The sequence below is a fragment of the Nyctibius grandis genome, chromosome 4, assembly GCF_013368605.1.
Source record: "Nyctibius grandis isolate bNycGra1 chromosome 4, bNycGra1.pri, whole genome shotgun sequence".
NCBI classification, from domain to species: Eukaryota; Metazoa; Chordata; class Aves; order Nyctibiiformes; family Nyctibiidae; genus Nyctibius; species Nyctibius grandis.
Window position 1 is genome coordinate 65,343,995 of NC_090661.1, and position 19,277 is coordinate 65,363,271.

The window sequence follows — 19,277 nt, forward strand, 5'->3', positions numbered from 1 at the left end:
GTCTTGCTAGTGCCCAGGTGCTCTCCTGCGAGACCCTCTATAGAGCTAACTAAGACTGGCTGCGTTTACAACAGCGTGTTGCTTCAGAGCACTAGCTCAGTTTTGAAGCATCATCCCCACTCACCGTGCAGCAACTCAGTGCGCAGAACAGTTTTAAGCATGCAAAAGTGCTTCATAGAATCATAGACTCATTTGGGTTGGAAGGGACCTTAAAGATCATCTAGTTCCAACCCCCCTGCCACAGGCAGGGATACCCTCCACCAGACCAGGTTGCTCAAAGCCTCATCCAGTCTGGCCTTAAACACTGCCAGGGAGGGGGCAGCCACAGCTTCTCTGGACAACCTGTTCGAGTGTCTCACTACCCTCACAGGAAAGAATTTCTTCTTAATATCTAATCTAAATCTACCCTCTTTCAGTTTAAAACTGTTCCCCCTCGTCCTGTCACTACTTGCCCTTGTAAAAAGTTCCTCTCCCGCTTTCCCGTGGGCTCCCTTCAGGTACTGGAAGGCTACTATAAGGTCTCCCCGGAGCCTTCTCTTCTCCAGGCTGAACAGCCCCAACTCTCTCAGCCTCTCTTCATAGGAGAGGTGCTCCAGCCCTCTGATCATCTTCGTGGCCTCCTCTGACTCATTCCAACAACTCCATGTCCTAAACAAGAGCTCCACTTCATGTAAAGTGCTCCAGTTCCTAACGGGAACATCAGGAGCTGAACTTAACAACTGGTCCTTCAAACAATATGGGGCACAGACATTTAAGCCAGGGAACCAAACTAAACCCAGTCCACAGTACACCACATGAACTGTATACTGTGTGGATGGATGTAGGGGACTCAGCACCACTTGCTTCAATCTATTGATCAATGTCTGCTGAACCAAATTACATGCTCGTGTGGATATAGTCTATGTAGTGAATCAAAGACCGGGCAGGTCTCCCATAGAGTCTATATCCAAATTTTTAGCAAGGTGTAATAAGCAAGTACTATTAACAAAAAGAGGCTAGAAATTTCAAGAATATTGTGTAGTCCGGGGTTCTCTAAGGTCTGAGCGCCATTTCTCATTCCAGCATGCACATGTAAGATCTAAGATCTTTCAAACAAAATGAAGCGCACATGTGAACTCTGTGACTACCTGCACTCTTCGTTACTCTGACCTCACCTGCTGGTACTGAGTACTTTTTAACCTAGCCCTCCCAAACTGGTAGGTCTTTTGTAAGCATCATAACAGTGATGAACCTTGAAAAAGATGAAGAAGAAGAGGAAAATAATTTCACAGACCAGGTCAAAGAAGGTATTTCTTGCATAAGACTCTGTGTAAAGACACAAATCAAAGTGCTTGCCCTAACGGTGTCATTTTAGCTGACAAAAAAACCTTTTAGCAGCTAGAGCTTGCAGAGAGCAGGGGCGAGAAGAGCACCAGAAAGGAGGTTAAAAAATCCAAAACGTAAGATACAAAGGATCTGAGCAAGTAATGTAGGAGCAAGGGCAAAAAAGAAGTTTGAGTTTCAGAAATTATTTCTATGAAGACCGGTATAATCTGTAGGTGCCTGACATCACAAAACCCAGAGAACGTGGCATCACCGAGGAAATGAGAAACTCCTCATCTGTTCCCAACTCCCAGACTCTCCATTCCAATCCGCTGCAGGGGAAGCAATACACCCAGCGTCTGACATACCTGCCCCGCAGAGTCCCGAAGGCCGGCGGCCGGTGTGTATCCAGTCCCGCTTCATCCTCTGCAACAGCCTGAGTGCCGTCATGGACACCTCATGGTTCTTATCCCCAAACTCAAGCATGTGTGCAAAACGAGGAATATATAAACATGGATCTGCCAACAGAAAGTAATACAATTATTACTAATCCTAACCTTTGATTTAGGAAACGCAGTCTTTGAGCAGCAGTGCTGCGGGGCTGTCGTGGTTGGTTTGCTTCACGTCTCAGCAGACAACACGGACGGTGCCGCTCAGCCAGATCCTCTGAACACTAAGCTTTAGAAGCACCTTCTTAGTTAAGCTAAACCAAGATCCTTTCTTGCTTTATAGACGTGAGACCTTTAAAGCACTGCACCAAGTTTTTCTTACGTGCTTTTCAGGGTCCAAGGCTGCACATGCTGACTCCAACACGTGAGCAGTGTTACTGGTACCAGTGAAATTACGCACAAAGCTGAGTGTTTGCAAAGCTTTTGCACAATGAGGATGTAACTTAGGCCCAAAACTTTTACCATCTTCTGCAAAGTAACAAATGAGATAACTTGCATATCTCAATACTTACAAACTAAGTTCCTAAAAAAATTCATATGCTTAAAATCCCAGGTCCCTAAAAAAAGTCTGCTTATACCTTCAAAGTTAATTCAAGCTCCTTCTTGGACTCATACTCCACCAACAGAAAAAGCTGTTTTTTACAGATGCTGAGGCTTACTCTCCATCAGCATAAATTGCTGGAACCCAATTAACGTCAATAGCGCTATGACAATTTACATCAGCCACGGATCTGCCTCCAGACGTATAAACTTATTTCAAGCGTTGGTGTTATCAGCTTTAAACCAACTGAAATGTGTCAGCACGGATTGTGCTTTGCCTAAACCAATTTATAATTTATCCAACAATCTTGTAAAAGCTACACTTAACACATGTTTACTCTTAGTTGAGGTATCAATTTCTCATTTCCTGCCAGCCTTTTATCACTTGACCGAAAATCCATGATGTACGGTAAATTGTTAACTATTAGTCTCAACTCAATTTCCTTAGCTGATCCCCTACGTGGGCACTTAAACTGATAAAGACGAAAATTCAGCTCGAAACACTGCAACAATCTTACGGATTTACAATTAATCAAAGCAGTTTCATTTCGCACCAAGTTCTAACAATGATGCCCTGTTGCTATCCATAATTACCAAGATCACAACGTAGGTGATTACGCCTGTCAGCCCTGCAGAAGCATTTAAACAAAGCATTTATCAAGCAAGAACTTCCAAACACATCTCCCTCAAAACTGAAGAAATGCCCGAGTGCAGCCACCTCCTAAACATGACCCTAAAAATCAAAGGTTTAGGAAATAATAACCAATCCCCACGATTCTTAAGGGCAGTTGTTCGGTATTTCCAAGTATGATTTTGTAAAATGGTACTCAAGAGAAATAACCAATTCCAAAATACAACAACAACAACAAATCCTTTCAGAAGTGATAGCCTGGGGTTCAATAGACATTTAAACTTTCCTCTTCACACTCCAGAAACGTGTGCGATGTTACAAAGCAATGCCCAGTATGCTGTTCCATCTCTTCTCATCCCGAGAGGGCCCAACTTCAGCTCCTCCGACCACCGGACCGGAGCAGAGCGAGGCAATTCACAGCTTTCTCTTCCGAGCTGAGTTTCAGAAGCATTTACACATTCGCTTTGTAGCTGTTCAGACATTTCTGCTGGCATTCATGCCCACAGGTCATTTGACAAAACATTGCATGTCGTTAATTTAAATTCTGAAGCTACCAAACAGTCAGAAAATGAATATGTGGGCGGGTTTTAAGTGAAAAGCCTTGAAGAGGCCATAAATGGCTAGAAAGTAATACTACCAATATATAAATTAAATGTAGGATCAAGGTTAACATAAACATGTCCTGCATGGATACAAACAAATGCATATATATTTTTAGAAGTTGTAAAACCCAAACACCTTGGTTCCTTCCACCGGTACTAAACAAGGACCGAGGCACCCAGCGTGTCCTGCTCCCACGAGAGTCCCCTTTGCCTTCAGGGAGGCCCCTGGGACTGGAACCCTTCCACATGAGCGAGCAAGTTCAAGTGGAGCAAAACCCGTTGGTTCTCCTGAGCAGGGACTGAGAGGCCGTGAAGCAGATATCAAGAAAAGAGTTTTATTTTTTAAGAAAGAAGCATATGTTTTTCTGAAGACTTTCTGTTCTCTCCCTATCCCACTCATGACTTGGAACTTGGACTTCTGGAATTACCGTGATGCCACGTAGTCATTAACAAGAATACAGACAAATTCCTCGGAAACTGGTTAGAGTGACTTCCCCACCACGACGGCCAACCGGGACGGCAGGGCCGGGGAGAGGAGCCGGAGCCGCGCCCCGCTGCCAGACCACCCCCAGGGGAGTCTGTCCCCGCTGAACCACCCCCGGAAGGCGGGCGGGGACCCCGGCCGGGAGGGCCCGTACAACCGGGGCACGGCGGCTTCGGGGCTACGAAGAAAGGGGGAAAAAAACCCTGACAACTTCCCTTAAATCATTCCGCCCCGGCCGTGCCCCCATCGCCCGCAGCCGCCCCCGGCGCCGGCCCCGGCGGGACACCGCGGCGGCCCGGCTCCCCCCGCGGAGCTGCGCGGCGGCGGCGGAACGAAGCGGGGCGGTGCGCGGCGCGGCGGCGCCCCCGCCCGGGCCGGCCGGGAAGGGAGGTGCGCGCTCGGGGCCACCCGCCCCGCTCCGCTCTGCTCCGCCCCGCCACGGGAGCCCCCGGGCCGCACGGCGCGGCCGGTCCCCCGTGTTTCCCCCGCTCCCTGCGCTTGTTCCCGCTGCGGTAGCCCGGCTGGGAGCGGGGGCACCGAGCGGCGGAGGGACCGCGGGGCTCCCGCCTCCCGGTGCCGGCGCGGCGCCGCGCACGTACCCGCGCCCCCCTGCCGGTGCCCGGCGCCGCGGGCGCAGCGCCCCCGGGCGGGCGCGGGGGGGCACACGGAAGACTGACACACGGCGGGGCGCGGGGGGGAGGCTCCCCCCGCCGCGCCCCGGCGCTCCCCATTGGCGCGGGCGGCCGTGACGCGCGGCGCGGCGGCTGCCTATTAGGGCGGGAGGCGGAGGCCGGGCCCGGCAGAGCCGCATCCCGCCGCTGCCGTGAGCGGAGTGCCCAGGGCAGCGCCGCCCGCCTGCCGCGGAGGAGCCGGGGCGCCCCGCGGCCAGCAACGCCCCCGACGCGGGCGGGAGGAGCGCGGAGGAGCAGCGCCGTGCGGCGGCGGCCGCGGCCGCTGCGGGGAGAGGAGGAAAGTTGGTGCGAGCGGCGGCGGCGGGGCCGCCCGGGAGCGGGACTGCGGAGAGCCGCCGCCTCGCCTCGGCCCGGCCCGGCGCGGCCGCCGCGGATGTGCCCCCGCCAGGCGGGGAAGGACGGAGCGGAGCGCGGTCGCTGGCAGCGGGGATCGGGCGGCTGGCTGCGCTTCACCCTCGCCGGGCTGCTGCACTCGGAGGATTTGTGGATTGACTCTCGCTCCTGACTCACCGCCTCGGCTGGATTTGTGGGGTTTTGTTGCTGGATTTTGGCTTTTTTTCGTTTATTATTTTTCTCTCCTTTTTCCTCGGGGGAAGGAACTGCCTGCCAGCCCCGCTCGGGTTCGCCACTGCAGTCGTGGCAGTGCCGTGGAGGCTGGGACCCCCCTCCGAGCCAAGGTGAGCGCTGGCACTGATCCGATACAGCAGCATCATCCCGTTCCCCCCCGGAAAGGTGCGTCGGGCTCGTAACCAAACAGCGCGCACACACACCAAAAAAAAAAAAGCCCCACCAAAAGCCACCCTGCATCTAGAAGCGTACAAAATATCCAGATAGTGGGACTCGCATTTGGGATTTGTTAGTTCTCTTGCTCATGCCACTGCCCCATGGTTGCCTCAATGGCAGGATCATGAAGTGTTTGACTTTTTTTCTTCTGCTTCCAGAGACCTTAAAGAAGTCCAAAAAGAGTGTGAGGTCAAACGGCAAGGTGCCAGGATGCTATGAGATAGTGCCCCTGTCCCTGAAGAAGAAGATGGCTGCAGAACTTTACCCTGCCAGCACCAACACCAATATCGCAAACAGCAACGCCGCCGCCGCCGCCAGCGCTGCCAACAGCAAGAAGAACGCCCTGCAGCTCCAGCAGACCGCCCAGCCGCCCCCGCCGCCCCAGCTCCAGAACCTCAACAACAACAACTTGGAGAGCGCCAACTGGCAATCCTGCCACCCCACGCTGCGGGAGAGGTAAGGGCCGGGCCCCGCCGGACCCTCCCCGGGCGGGCGGGACAGAGAAAGAGAGAGGTGCCCGGCCCTGAGCACCTGCGCCGAGGCCAGGCGTGAGGGCTGGGCCGCCCCGGGACGGGCTGGAGCCGGCCGGCGGGAGGCTGGGGCACCAGGTGAGGGGCTGCCCGCGGCTAACGGGGCTTCTCCCCCCCCTCCCCTCGCTTGCAGGAACGCGCTGATGTTCAATAACGAACTCATGGCTGACGTTCACTTCATCGTGGGCCCGCCGGGGGCATCCAAGAAAGTTCCTGCCCATAAGGTTTGAGCAGATAATTTTTTGGCTTCTTAATACTGCTGTGCGTATCGCCTTCCCCCCCCGCCTGACAACTAAGTCCCACTTTTTTCCTAATTACAGCTCCCATCTAATCCCAGAAGTAATTCACATACATTGCAATTAAAGGGAACAGTCTGAGGCAGTCTTCTGCCTCCACTGTAGCTTTTAACTTTCCCTAAGCGCAGCTCTTATCGAAAGCCAGCACGCTCTGCTATTACTGTACATATTACTGAGGCTTCTTTCTCTTTTATTTTCCAGTATGTTTTGGCAGTTGGTAGCTCTGTCTTCTATGCTATGTTTTATGGCGATCTCGCAGAGGTCAAATCTGAAATCCATATACCAGATGTGGAACCTGCAGCCTTTCTAATCCTATTAAAGTAAGTGGCCACTACAAGTCTACTAATTACGTGGACAGAATCAAAGTAGCTTATAAAATATACATCTCCTAATTGGCATTGTGCAATACGCACTTATTACTGTTTACTTAATGCACTGACAAATACTGAAAGTCAGGTTCACTGCCAGCAAAGATGACTGTAGATCAGTCTTTCATGGCCTATATATTTGTTTTTTCTTTAAGAAACTTATTTTTTTTCCCCCTCCATCTAGATACATGTATAGTGATGAAATAGACCTGGAAGCTGACACAGTTCTGGCTACCCTGTATGCTGCCAAGAAGTACATCGTGCCCGCCCTAGCAAAGGCTTGCGTCAATTTTCTGGAGACCAGTTTAGAAGCAAAGAACGCTTGTGTCCTGCTGTCTCAGAGCAGGCTCTTCGAGGAGCCAGAGCTGACGCAGCGCTGCTGGGAAGTGATTGATGCTCAAGCAGAAATGGCACTGAAGTCAGAGGGCTTCTGTGAGATAGATCAACAAACACTAGAGATCATTGTCACCCGGGAGGCGCTCAACACCAAGGAGGTGGTAGTTTTCGAGGCTGTTCTCAACTGGGCAGAGGCTGAATGCAAAAGGCAAGGGCTGCCGGTTACGCCGCGCAACAAGAGGAACGTATTGGGAAAAGCTTTGTACTTGGTGCGGATTCCGACCATGACTTTGGAAGAGTTTGCCAATGGAGCTGCCCAGTCCGACATCCTCACCCTTGAGGAAACTCACAACATATTCCTATGGTACACGGCCGCGAATAAACCCAAACTAGAGTTTCCACTGACAAAAAGGAAAGGACTCGTACCTCAGCGATGCCATCGGTTCCAGTCGTCTGCGTATCGCAGCAATCAGTGGAGGTACCGAGGGCGGTGTGACAGTATTCAGTTTGCCGTAGACAAACGGATATTTATAGCAGGACTGGGGTTGTATGGGTCAAGCTGCGGCAAAGCTGAATACAGCGTCAAAATCGAACTGAAACGCTTAGGAGTTGTCCTTGCTCAAAATCTGACAAAGTTCACCTCCGATGGCTCCAGTAACACTTTCTCTGTGTGGTTTGAACACCCTGTGCAGGTTGAGCAAGACACGTTTTACAATGTAAGTGCTATTCTCGACGGTAACGAACTCAGTTACTTTGGGCAAGAGGGAATGACTGAAGTGCAGTGTGGGAAAGTGACGTTCCAGTTCCAGTGCTCCTCGGACAGTACTAATGGAACTGGAGTACAAGGAGGACAAATACCTGAGCTCATTTTCTATGCATGATGCATTTCACCTTGACTGTATTCCAATACTGCAATGATGCACACTAAGGGATTTTTCAATTTTACTACGAACTCTGCAGCAGTATGGAATGTTACGCTACTTACCTATCTGCTACATCAGGCTATACAAATAAGTGAAGGAATGCTCTTGAATTTAATCTTATTTTATTTATTCGTAAGCTATTTGACTTAATAATTAAGACTGCAACAAGCAGAAAAATGTTAAATTTTGCACGTACTGTGCATTTATTTTGTATATAGATAACTAACTGGCAGACTGCAGCTGACTCAAACAGAATGTTCTAAACTAGAGCAGTTTATGAATCTGTGAAATATAAAACGTTTTTACTTGCCCTAAATCCTGTGTACTTGATCATTGCTGATCTTATGGCTTGTGTTGGTTAATTCATCTACAGTACAGTTAACAAGGGTGACGATACTGTACTCTGTTCCCTGTGTGCATCTACACAGGGCACTAGCTATCACCACAAATACGAAGGTTCCCTTGCCTGGTAACTGTGACTGTCCAGCAGCAGCCTTTATTTTCTTTCATGAAAAAGGGAGCTGATGTCTGTGGAAGCTCGGGGTTTTTAATGTGTTGCCTAAGCTGAAGACAGGAAAACCATGAGTGTAATCAAAGTTGATCAAAATCATCCTGTGGTTATATCTAAAAGCTTCTAATGCCCTTTCACACACATCATCAGTCTAAACCTCCAGCAAATGGCAACACTGACACCTGCACCTGTCAAACTGCACCCCACTTGCATGGCCAGAGTCAAGACACACAGATGAAGCTTAATGCGGCAACAGGCTTTACCATAGATTTAGCCCAGAGCTGTAATACTGGCAGCCACTATCTAAATATACATCCCATCCTCACATTTAGGAGCAGACATTAGAGAAATACTTGCAATATGGTCTTTAAGTTCATTCAAAATTACTAATTAGAAATAAGCCACCTTAAACAACAGCTGCTGGCTCTTTCCTTCCCCCGCTGTTTTTTTCTAAAAACATAGTCCCTTCCATCCACTATCAGCAGTTACTTTATAGCTAGCAGCCTTGGCTTTTCTCAGAGTGATAAAAGTAGGTGTTTTCCTCAAGTGTCTGACAATCATTATAGATAAGTCAATTAGAAATACTTACTGTTTTTATAAATATCTCTTCTCATAATGACCTTGGAAAGAATACTCAAAGAGCAGTCTAACACAGTATTTTTTGCATATATAAGAAGTACCTCTGCATTTAATTTAGAAGCGTTTTCCATTCGCCTTTTCCTAAGCTGCATTAATTTTTATCTTGAAACTAAGCTGCAATACAAATTCTGCCTGTTCCCTCTTCAAGAAAAAAAAAGTAATGAAAAACAAGAAGGCAAATGAATTATCAAAAACAGGAACTTTTTACCAGATATCAAGCATCCCACGATGGCTGATAGCTGTGCACTGCTACGTACTATGTGGATGCTGTTATGACAATGCTCTATATGTGAGCTGCTGGTGCTCTTGCTGCAAAGGCAGGCATTTACGTGCCCAGCTGAGTACATCTGAAGGAGTGTGCGTGTGTGTTGCTCTTGAACACAAAGGCATCTGATTCTCTCAGTACAGATTAAGGAGAGTGGGAGTGAGAGTGGGTAAAGATACAGGAAGAAAATTCCTTCATAGAGGTGGGTAACAGTCACAAGACCTCTCTATAAGTGTACTCTTTTAACTGGAATTAGCATTAATTCCCTTGGCTTAAAAACTACAGCCTAGACAATAGCTTTTTTTACCCTTTAACAGGTTAAAACCCACCTTCCTATCAGTGTGTTACAATTTTGGTGATGAGTTATTAATTAAAAAGTTATTCACACGCTTGGAAAAAGTTGCTCCTTATTTTCCATCAAGCCACTTGTATTTCAAGCACTGAACACCTCAGCTACAGGTGATGGACAGATAATCAATTTGGCAAATATTTATCAAATGTTGCATCTCTGGAACTGAAATGTGACAGGCCTGTGCAAGCTTGTAGATGCACACAGATTTATTATACATCAGCCCGTTGTCTTAGTGTAGCCTAAACTACTCTCAGAAAAAGCACAAAATTATTTGTAAAAGAAAATAGCATCTAGCTCCCAAAAAACTCTTAGATAAAGGAGAACAGGCTCTCATAGTCAGCAATCCTCTTCTGCCTGGATTGATTCCAGCTTCATTTTTAAGTTGCCACTTTGGTATTTAGCACACAATGATATGTATATACACACACACATATATATGTATTCTTGTCAAGTAACCATGCAGAAAATACACCCAAATACTCAAAAGTCAACTCATAAAAAAAAATACCTATGGCTGGAGCATTTATGCAGAGTTCTCTGGCCAACAGAAGGAAAGTTTTTCCCAGCACATAGACATTCACCTATTAAAAGACAAAAAAAAACATTATTGAAATCTTAAACCACAAATGGTTTTAATAGAACATTTATATGGAAAGCAAAAAAAAAAACACCCAACTTTTGAAATCCTAAACAACCTGCTTTTAAAAAATTCAATTGAAGTAATACAAGCGATATTCATAGGTATAGAATACTACTTGGTGCTTGTCAAAAGCTGCACAAATTAGCATTGTAAATCAAAGCATAAGTTTACACTGAAAAAAATTACAGAAAGTTGTTCATCATGCCCTTCAGTGGGCTCATCAGTGTTGCTCCATAGTACTTGGACAATTTTTTTCAGTTGTCACCTAACATCTTAAAGCATTAAGCAGACTTTAATATAGTATCAGTATATATAAAGTGTCATTTATCTTGTAACAAAACCTGAGCAAATACTCACAAGTCAGTGCAAATTTCAGCTCTGCATGATCACGTGAAGTGCGATAATTAAGTATTGCACAAGCACACACCAAACTTTTCCACCAAAGCAAGGAGTGGTGCTACATGCCCCAAGGGTTATTTGTCATTTCTGACTGTTTGGACATTGCCCCAGATCACTCTACTTTAAAAAAAAAAAAAAAAAGATAAATAAATTCAGGAAAACCCTAAACCACACCAAACCTGCTAAAGAGCCAGGGACAGAGCCCTGCTCCCCTCCCCTCCTTCACTGCTGCACTCAGGAGGATGTAAACTGAGGGGAGGAGTTACTCTTCATACTCTGATTTGCAATTTATAGCATAGGTGACTACATTTGTATTTTAAAAGTCTGAGGAAGTTTTCTTTCACTATCTTAAGATGTGTTTTTGTGGTCAGCAAGAAAGGCAGGATATACTTCAGTTCCCAATCAGCCCCAACTGTTCCCACGAAGCTCCATGAACACCTTGCTCCCCCAAGGCACGTATAAAGGTCAAAGTTAGTACAAAAAAACTTCATCCTCCTACAGTGCAAACAAATATATATATATTTTTTTTTTTTAGGATAGTATATACTCTATTGCTTTTATGTAACAGAACTGCCCCTCTCTTTCCTATGCCAGGATAGTGAAGGTGTTTACTAAGCAGTCAATTACACAACAAAGTTGTTGATGATACAAGCCTATGGAAATAAAAAAAAATCCTGTTACTAAGTATATTCTCTTTCAGTTTCACAAAGGAGCTTTACTGACATTAGTTTAACAGGAAGCTTTCTTCTAAGTATATAAATGCTTCTACCAAGCTAGCAAAAATAAATATCTATATTTAAACAAACAAAAAAATACTGACACATTTTCACCTACCACTTCAAAATTTTTTTATGTGAAAATGTTCTTAATGTGAATTTTTCTCAAATTTAAAAAATTTTTAAAATGAGAACTTCAAAGAAATTCTCAGAATGATCAGGTATCCTGAAAGTGACTGCCCAATCAAGGGTACATGATATGATGTTAATTCATTCCATACTTAGTGGAAAGCATTGAGTGTCTTCCATGCTTTGTCTGACCAATGGTTGGACTGGTCTAGAAGATACAAAAGTATAGTCTTAAAATTTACCATCCTTTTTTTCCTGAAATACCAGACAACATAGAAATACCATTCCATGGGAAATAAGTGAACAAAATATACCCTTTGATTAAGAAGTATATTTCTTAGGAAATAAGTCACCGAATTTTATACAGAAAAAGAAGCACCTACTGAATCTGGCAATTCATATAGAAGTTTGAGAGCATGTGACTTTCCATGAGCCACAGAGACAGAACAGCCATTACTACAGCAAAATCTCTGCAGTGTTTCTTTTGGCTTTAGACATGTTAGAATCACTGTAAGTTTGGAATGGCTTGTTTTGACCTTAGTCTAAGAAATATTAACAAAACGAGCAGGGTTTTGGCTGTAGTTTCAGCCTTCTAAGTTGGCTGACCAAGTTACTATAAATCATCACTTAGATCTTGTTCTGCAAGGATGATTTCACTGCACTAATCAATAAAGTTACTTCAGTGGAGCCAAGTACGTATGATGTTTCCATCAGAGGCTTCACAAACTCGTCTAGTTCTTTCATTTTAGTCTAGGAAAAAAAAAAAAAACCTCAAATTCAGACACATATTTCTTCCTTGGCCTTTTTTTTGTCACGACATCCAAATACTTAATGTTTGTGCCCATCAAACCATGTCAATCACTAAGAAACTCCTCCCAAGCAAACTTTCCATAAATGCAATCATCAAAGCACAAATAAATATAAAGAGGCATAAAGAAGCAGGGTTTTTTAGTGAAGTTCTAACAATCAAAGTAGGTGCCAAATTAAATCTAAAGCAAAGACAAATGCATAATAAAATTGCTCGATGACTGGTTTTTGTCTTCCTCTCCCTGGCCTAACTAAAAGTCTCTGCATCTATGATCTATTTGAGAAGCCATGTACTTAAATCTAACCTGCTTTTCCACTTCACCCACATCATCAGTGTTTTATGACCAACTTCAAGGTGTAGGCAGTGTATTTGCACAAAATAATAAATTCAAATAGAAATGGTACATCAGGGAATTTCTTTCTTTTGATCACAAGTACATTTCTTTGCAGTTTCTGGTTGCTATCTATTTAGAAAGAAAGCATAATGTACAGTGGAATACGTGCTCGGTATTGTTTTCCTCATGAACCTCACACATTTTTAATGCCAGGGTAAAGTCACAAAAAGAATCAGGAATATTTAATTGCTTCCAATTTTCCTAGCAAATCATTAGGAAAAGAGACTTCAGGCCTTCTCAAACAATACGCTTCTCAGCTTTAAAAGTTGCCAGATATTCACAGCTTCTGGGGCATTTCTCATAAATGGGAAATTAAAGATGGCACAAAGCTCACCCAGAAATCTATCATGGCACTGAACTGCTGAAACATAGTATTTAAGAACTTATGGGTTTAGTGGGAGAAGGCCCTTTCACTAAAATTTTATGCCACAGTCACTAATTTCAAGTATTATTCACGCACACACACACATCCTGTGACAGATGAGATATGATACATATGGAATAGGCATATAGATAAGAGTCTTTCTTTACTCTCATCATTTTTATGGTTTTTTGCACTCCATTTAGCTTAGAAAATTAAGAGAATTAATTTAGAGGCCTACTTTAATTTCTAGTTCTTTCTTCATTAAGAAGTTCTTATAGAAATTCATATACTCCAATCCATCAAAAGCTTAACGCTCCAAATTTAGAACCAGGGGACATTTGCATTCATAAAACCTAATTTTATATGAGTCCTTAGAATGGTGAATAAACAAAAATGCCCTTCTAAAAGGATGTCTCTGGCTTAGACTTGAATTGGTGCAGCTTTAAAGCTTACCACATCGACTTCGGCCTCTTTTTCCCCTTCTTAATTTAAAAGGATCATACTGAAAAATAGTATTTCCCCAAACTCTCCCCAGTCAAAACTGTCAAAGTATAACAATTGCTTTATAGACTTTCCTAAGACTTGTGCTCTCTCTTCGTGTATTTTGACCTCAGATATTAACATTTCCTAAACTTGATGCAATCACTAGGTTTCAACATCAATACCTAACACAGAGAGTGGTGTCAACCTCTGTCAGAGGGGATTTTTTAAAATACCTGCATACCCTGGTAGTTTTTACCATATTATTTTACATTCAGTTCCCATTTAACAGAATAAATTTACAAACACATGGATCTGCCACTGAGGGGCTTTTTTTAAAAAAAACCCCTAGATTCTTCAGAAGGAAGACATCTTTCAGACAAAAAGTACGTGCTCAGCAAGACACTGAAAAGAAAAAAAAACCCCAATGTTTTTACCCCTAAGTTTTTACAGAGAACTTAAGATTCTGTAAGGTGTTGTCCTTTACCAATAGTTACCTTCTGTTCTTGTTACGGAAAACTTTATATTAGTTAAAAGGGGCATTTGGAGAAGGAATGGCTTCCAATTACTCAGTTACATCTTTATAGAAAGATCCTTCTACTTGTTATACTCTTTGCTCTTCACAGTATTTTTTGGAAACAGAGTCTTTTCATTTCACAGCTGTCAGTCATCAGATGCTGATTTCAAAGGCACACTTCCATAGGGACTCTTTCATAATTTCCTCTTGTTTTCACATCGTGCCTGATGTTTTCACAAATACCAATATACTTCCACTTTTAGGAATAACAACAAATATCTCCTTTCCAGTGACACTGGAATTCATCTGTTCATCAGTCTAACACCTTCCAGAATTTTAAACTCTCTTTGGGAAACAGGGAACCTCCCATTCATACAGTTACCAGGTCACTCTACCTTCTGGACAGCAGCAAAAAATAAAGCTGCAATCACTGAATGACAGTTTTTGTTTGACCGTAAGTTCCATAAATTTATAAATCAATACTCTTTCACTACAAGCAATTTCCAAAAAGGCTTCTCAAGACCATGGCGTGGCATCCTGGAAAAATATTACAAATGGTGACAGTGGTTAAGGTCTTCTGTCTTTTAGAAAGACAAAGACCGGGCAGTCGGAACACGATGAGAATTCACACTGTGAAACATCCATGGCTGCTTGCCTAAATAATTAAGCAAGCATGAAAAGCAAATGAGTTTTTAAGGAGAGTGTCTGTTGCTGGGTAAAGAGGCACCTGTGGTTATTTGATTCATTATTAACATTTCTAGTATAGTAATGCCTGAAGGTCCCAACCAGGTTGTTTAAATTAACTCAATCAACATAGCAATTTGCATAGGGGCAATAAAGGCAAATGCAGTCAACATGTTAATAACTTTAAATGAACAAAAAGTATTAAAAATTGAAGCAAATGAGTAGTCTTTAAAAAAATACTCTTATTTTACCGTTCTCCACACAATAAACTGAAACTTCTTATTTTTCGGATGCATATTGCAATCAGAACATTACATTTAACCTCAAAAGACAATACACAAAACTACAAACACGTACCAAACTCAGCTTGTCAGATTGCAGTTCAAAAAGAGACACAAATCAAAATTAAGCAGCTTCCTCTCATGCTATGCTTTAAAGGATTTCCTTCAGTCTGGGGACTCTGAAGGGAGAGTCTACTTTTGCTAATCATGTATTTGGTAGTCCTAGCATTCTTCCTCCAACACCACAGCTGTACAATAAACCATTATCATACCATCTATGCAAGAAAGTCAGAGTGATTTGTGAGAAGCATAGAGCAATCAGGGAGGCCAATGCTGCCTTTCAAAAAAAATAAGTAAAAACAACGAGCATACAAAAATACCTCACAATAAAAATCCTTCTGGACAAGAAAGTACTGTTACTTGACTAGAAAAACTGAAGAGAAGAAATAGAGGATGAGAGTTGTGTTCTGAAGTGGAAGAGAGACCAGAGGACTAGACCAAGCAGGTACCGGTTAGTGATTTTCACTTCTTCTACACACCCTTCCCTCATCTAGAATCATGTTATAGTTCAGGTTGGAATGGATCTCAGGAGGTCTTCAGCCCAACCTCCTGCTCAAAGCACGGTCACCTATGAGAACAGACCAGGTTACTAAGGATCTTGGAAACCTCCATGGACAGAGACTTCAAAACTGCTCTGAGCAACCTGTTCCAGCACTTGACTGTCCTCATGGTGAAAAATCTTTTCTTGATATCAAGTCAAAACATTTCCTTTTAATTAATTACGTCCATTGCTGCTAATCCTTCTGCTGCACACTCCTATGAAGATCCTGGCTCTGTCAAACATCTTTTCAGTAAAGCATCAGCCTTATTTAACAGCAGGATACACCACAAGGCACACTACAAATTATAATCTACTAGGCTGAAATTGGCAATCAAAGCACTACCAACACCTTTTCCCAAAGTCTTTTATGACCACATTGCAAAGACCATGACACTGGAGATTACAAGAGACTAAAAAAGAAACTGCCATTTTCCAGGATGAGAAAGGCAGCATTTCACCACACTGAGATCAAAACTTTAGCCAACTAGTTCTCCAGGTAGAAGGAATGAGGTGCTCTGAAACAGGTGAGCAAACCTAAACTGTTCAAAAGTTGGGCCAAGGCTAGACAAGCTTCGCAACTCTCCTAAACAAGCAAGGCCTGTCACTGAGATTGGACTAACAAAAAAGGAAACAAAAGGCCTGATTACAGCCCTCTCTAAAGACTATATTTGCAAGTAAAATGCACTATCTGAAAATATAAGCAAGTACTTTCCCTGTCGGAGACTGATGACTGATCATCCTTCCAACTCAATCAACATGCAGCGTGGCTCTGCTCTGCACAAGGAAGGAGCCTGATCTGTAGTAGTGGTCTGCGCATTTTCAGTTCATTTCAGATAATGCTTTAAAGTCTAAACGTACCAGAGGCATACTGAATCTGACAACACTTTCAAGAGGAGGTTTCCAAGACATAGGACGTATTTCACATGAAGATAAAATAGGAGAAAAAATACCAAAGAAATTGCCTTTCCAATTAAAAAAAAAAAAAGACATCTTGGCTTTTTCCGAGTCTCTTTTTCCTGGGTCTCTTTAGCTTAGAGAAGAGGAGACTGAGGGGTGACCTCATTAATGTTTATAAATATGTAAAGGGCAAGTGTCAAGAGGATGGAGCCAGGCTCTTCTCAGTGACATCCCTTGACAGGACAAGGGGCAATGGGTGCAAGCTGGAACACAGGAGGTTCCACTTAAATTTGAGGAAAAACTTCTTTACTGTAAGGGTGACTGAACACTGGAACAAGCTGCCCAGAGAGGCTGTGGAGTCTCCTTCTCTGGAGACATTCAAAACCCGCCTGGACGCGTTCCTGTGTGATATGGTCTAGGCAATCCTGCCCCGGCAGGGGGATTGGACTAGATGATCTTTCGAGGTCCCTTCCAATCCCTAACATTCTGTGATTCTGTGATTCTGTGAGATGACAGCAATTCTGAAGCTCCAAAAACTATTATGAAATGTAGCAGTTCTCCAGTGGAACAAGACAAACTCCCACATCTCAGTCATCAGCGTGAGAGGAAAACTGACTTCTTAAACAGACTGCCATTAACAGTGAAAATTAGTCTCCTCTATTGCTAAGTTTTAGCTGCATAATACTATTCTAAAAGCATATGATAGGTCATTAAACAAACACTGAGTTGCAGGTAACAGCAGATTCAAATCTTCCTTCCTATTACTCTTACTTTTAGCTACCACCTTTCTTATGTTGTAAGCTGCAGAGGGTGTTTACTCTCCCAGCACTTGCAAGACACTGGTTGAAGGTCACTGATGCGGGTGCCATAAGTGGGATGCAGAGTGGCACAGTTAATATTGTTTCCAGCTGCAAGATGGCAAAAGGAAGCAATGGATGGCTTTTTTCACAGGTTTTACTTTATCTTTTTTGTTAGTAGCTGGAGTTACAAAGCTTACTTTTTGTTTTGCTTTTAGATGAAGCAATACACAAAAGGTTGTTATGCTTCTTTTTTTCCCCTCAAATGTACTGAAACCTATTTCAAGGTGTTCTGTAATTCAGTCAGTAGCTTCCATGAAGACACTCCGTAAGAACGTTTCATTTGGTAACTTTCTTCAAAAAATTCCTGCAGTCAGATGATTAGCAGCCCCGCACATCACTTCCCCTCCCACAGCCACTGAGCTGCATCAGATAGAAAATTCTAAAGAAAAAACTCAAAATTTGCTATTGGCATCTAAGCAAGAGTTGGTGAAGGTCAGCAATAGCTCATTTTTCAGATGGGTTCTTTTTTCTGATACAAAATTGACACCTTTCTCATTTTACCAAGAACATAATTACCTGGACCAGTATGACATATTTTGTACAGATTAGTCTGAACAAGTTAAATATTTTCCAAAGATAATACCACTGCCACTACTACTACTGGTAATGACCTTTCTTTTTCCTTAACGACATTCACATCCCAACTTCAGGAGAGCTGTCCTTGAAAAAAAAAAAAGAGGTACTTCAAGGTAATATAGTACAATCTAATGAGCTAATTGCTTTTCTTTTTTTTAGGCACACAATCTGTAGGCAAAGGCTAAACTAAAGCAGGATGTACTCAAGTTTTCTGCCTGGGACAGAAATATTTTGCCAGTAAGTTTGTTTGTTTGGGTTTTTTTGTTTGTTTTTAGTGGTGTTTTGTTGTGTTTTTTTTTCTAAACAAACTCAGGGTGGGGGAGAAATCAAGCTAGGACCTGAAAAGCTCATTTATACATCCTTAAACAGGACTTTCTGACTACCTACAGTTAACAATAACATTTAAGATTCCTGTTTGCTCAGATTCACTTTAAAGAAGCTATAAAGCAGAGAGCATCAGAAGTCTTCACCCAGTTAAATACGTAAAGATCACGACACTGAAATTTTGCATTTTTTCCTCTTTCCAGGGTTGATTATTTCCCTACTACTAATCTATTTCTGCTTCTCCCATCTCTTCAGTTATCCGTCTTTAACCTTTTGGTCCTCATATGTCCCATCTCAACACCTTTTCTGGCTGGACTGTACAGAGGGGAAAAGACAAATCATTCAATCTTTCTTGTCTGTTCCTGCTGATAATACATCTTTTTTTTTCTTTTACAAATACAATACCTCTTCTACACATTGTGTGACTATTCTTCATATTACTATGATCATTCTATGTCATAACAATCACCATGAAAAATCACCTGTGTTTAAAAGGAAAGAAACCTTCCATTCTACACATGCAGTATTTGGTTATAAGTAAATAAAATATTTCAATAAGAGTTTAGAAAAGAGAAAAAAGTTACTAATTTTAAGAATTAAAGATTCATTTGATTATTGCAATTCCAGCAGATTGCTTCAAGCAATAAATAGTTATCAGAGGATGCCATTTACCAAGACAGCTGGGAGGACAAAAATAGATGCAACTAACCCACTCACATTGTATTTAAAACAGTCATAACATGGAGAACGAGGGTAAGACAGCATATGTCAGCAGAGCTTTCTATTTCCACATACAGGACAAGTACGTATTTCTCTCAAAATACGTTTTATAAAACACGTCTCTGTAGTGCACTAATCCATTTACACAGTATTACCTACCAAAAAAGTTATTTCTGTCTTCAAC

General features: G+C 43.2%; 2 protein-coding genes across 5 annotated transcripts in view; one reads left to right on the forward strand and one right to left on the reverse strand.

Annotated features, from left to right (window-relative positions):
• BRF1 (BRF1 RNA polymerase III transcription initiation factor subunit) overlaps positions 1-19,277 on the reverse strand; it is a 181,435-nt gene that overhangs the window by 90,564 nt on the left and 71,594 nt on the right. Inside the window, exons 5-6 of the mRNA XM_068400188.1 lie at positions 10,212-10,284; positions 1,671-1,820 (exon numbers count right to left, since the gene is read on the reverse strand). Of these exons, the coding sequence (XP_068256289.1) occupies positions 1,671-1,820; positions 10,212-10,284 (223 nt within the window). The remainder of the gene's footprint in view (positions 1-1,670; positions 1,821-10,211; positions 10,285-19,277) is intronic.
• BTBD6 (BTB domain containing 6) lies at positions 4,825-8,252 on the forward strand. 4 transcript variants are annotated; one of them, XM_068400192.1, is made up of 5 exons: positions 5,213-5,377; positions 5,642-5,939; positions 6,147-6,237; positions 6,511-6,629; positions 6,862-8,252. In XM_068400192.1, exons 2-5 carry the CDS (start codon positions 5,731-5,733, stop codon positions 7,892-7,894), a joined length of 1,452 nt encoding a protein of 483 aa, XP_068256293.1. In that variant the 5' UTR covers positions 5,213-5,377; positions 5,642-5,730; the 3' UTR covers positions 7,895-8,252. The 4 variants fall into 4 exon arrangements, with proteins under 4 accessions (XP_068256290.1, XP_068256293.1, XP_068256294.1 ...); XM_068400189.1 differs by having other exon boundaries at positions 4,825-5,939; XM_068400193.1 differs by lacking the exons at positions 5,213-5,377; positions 6,147-6,237 and having other exon boundaries at positions 5,708-5,939.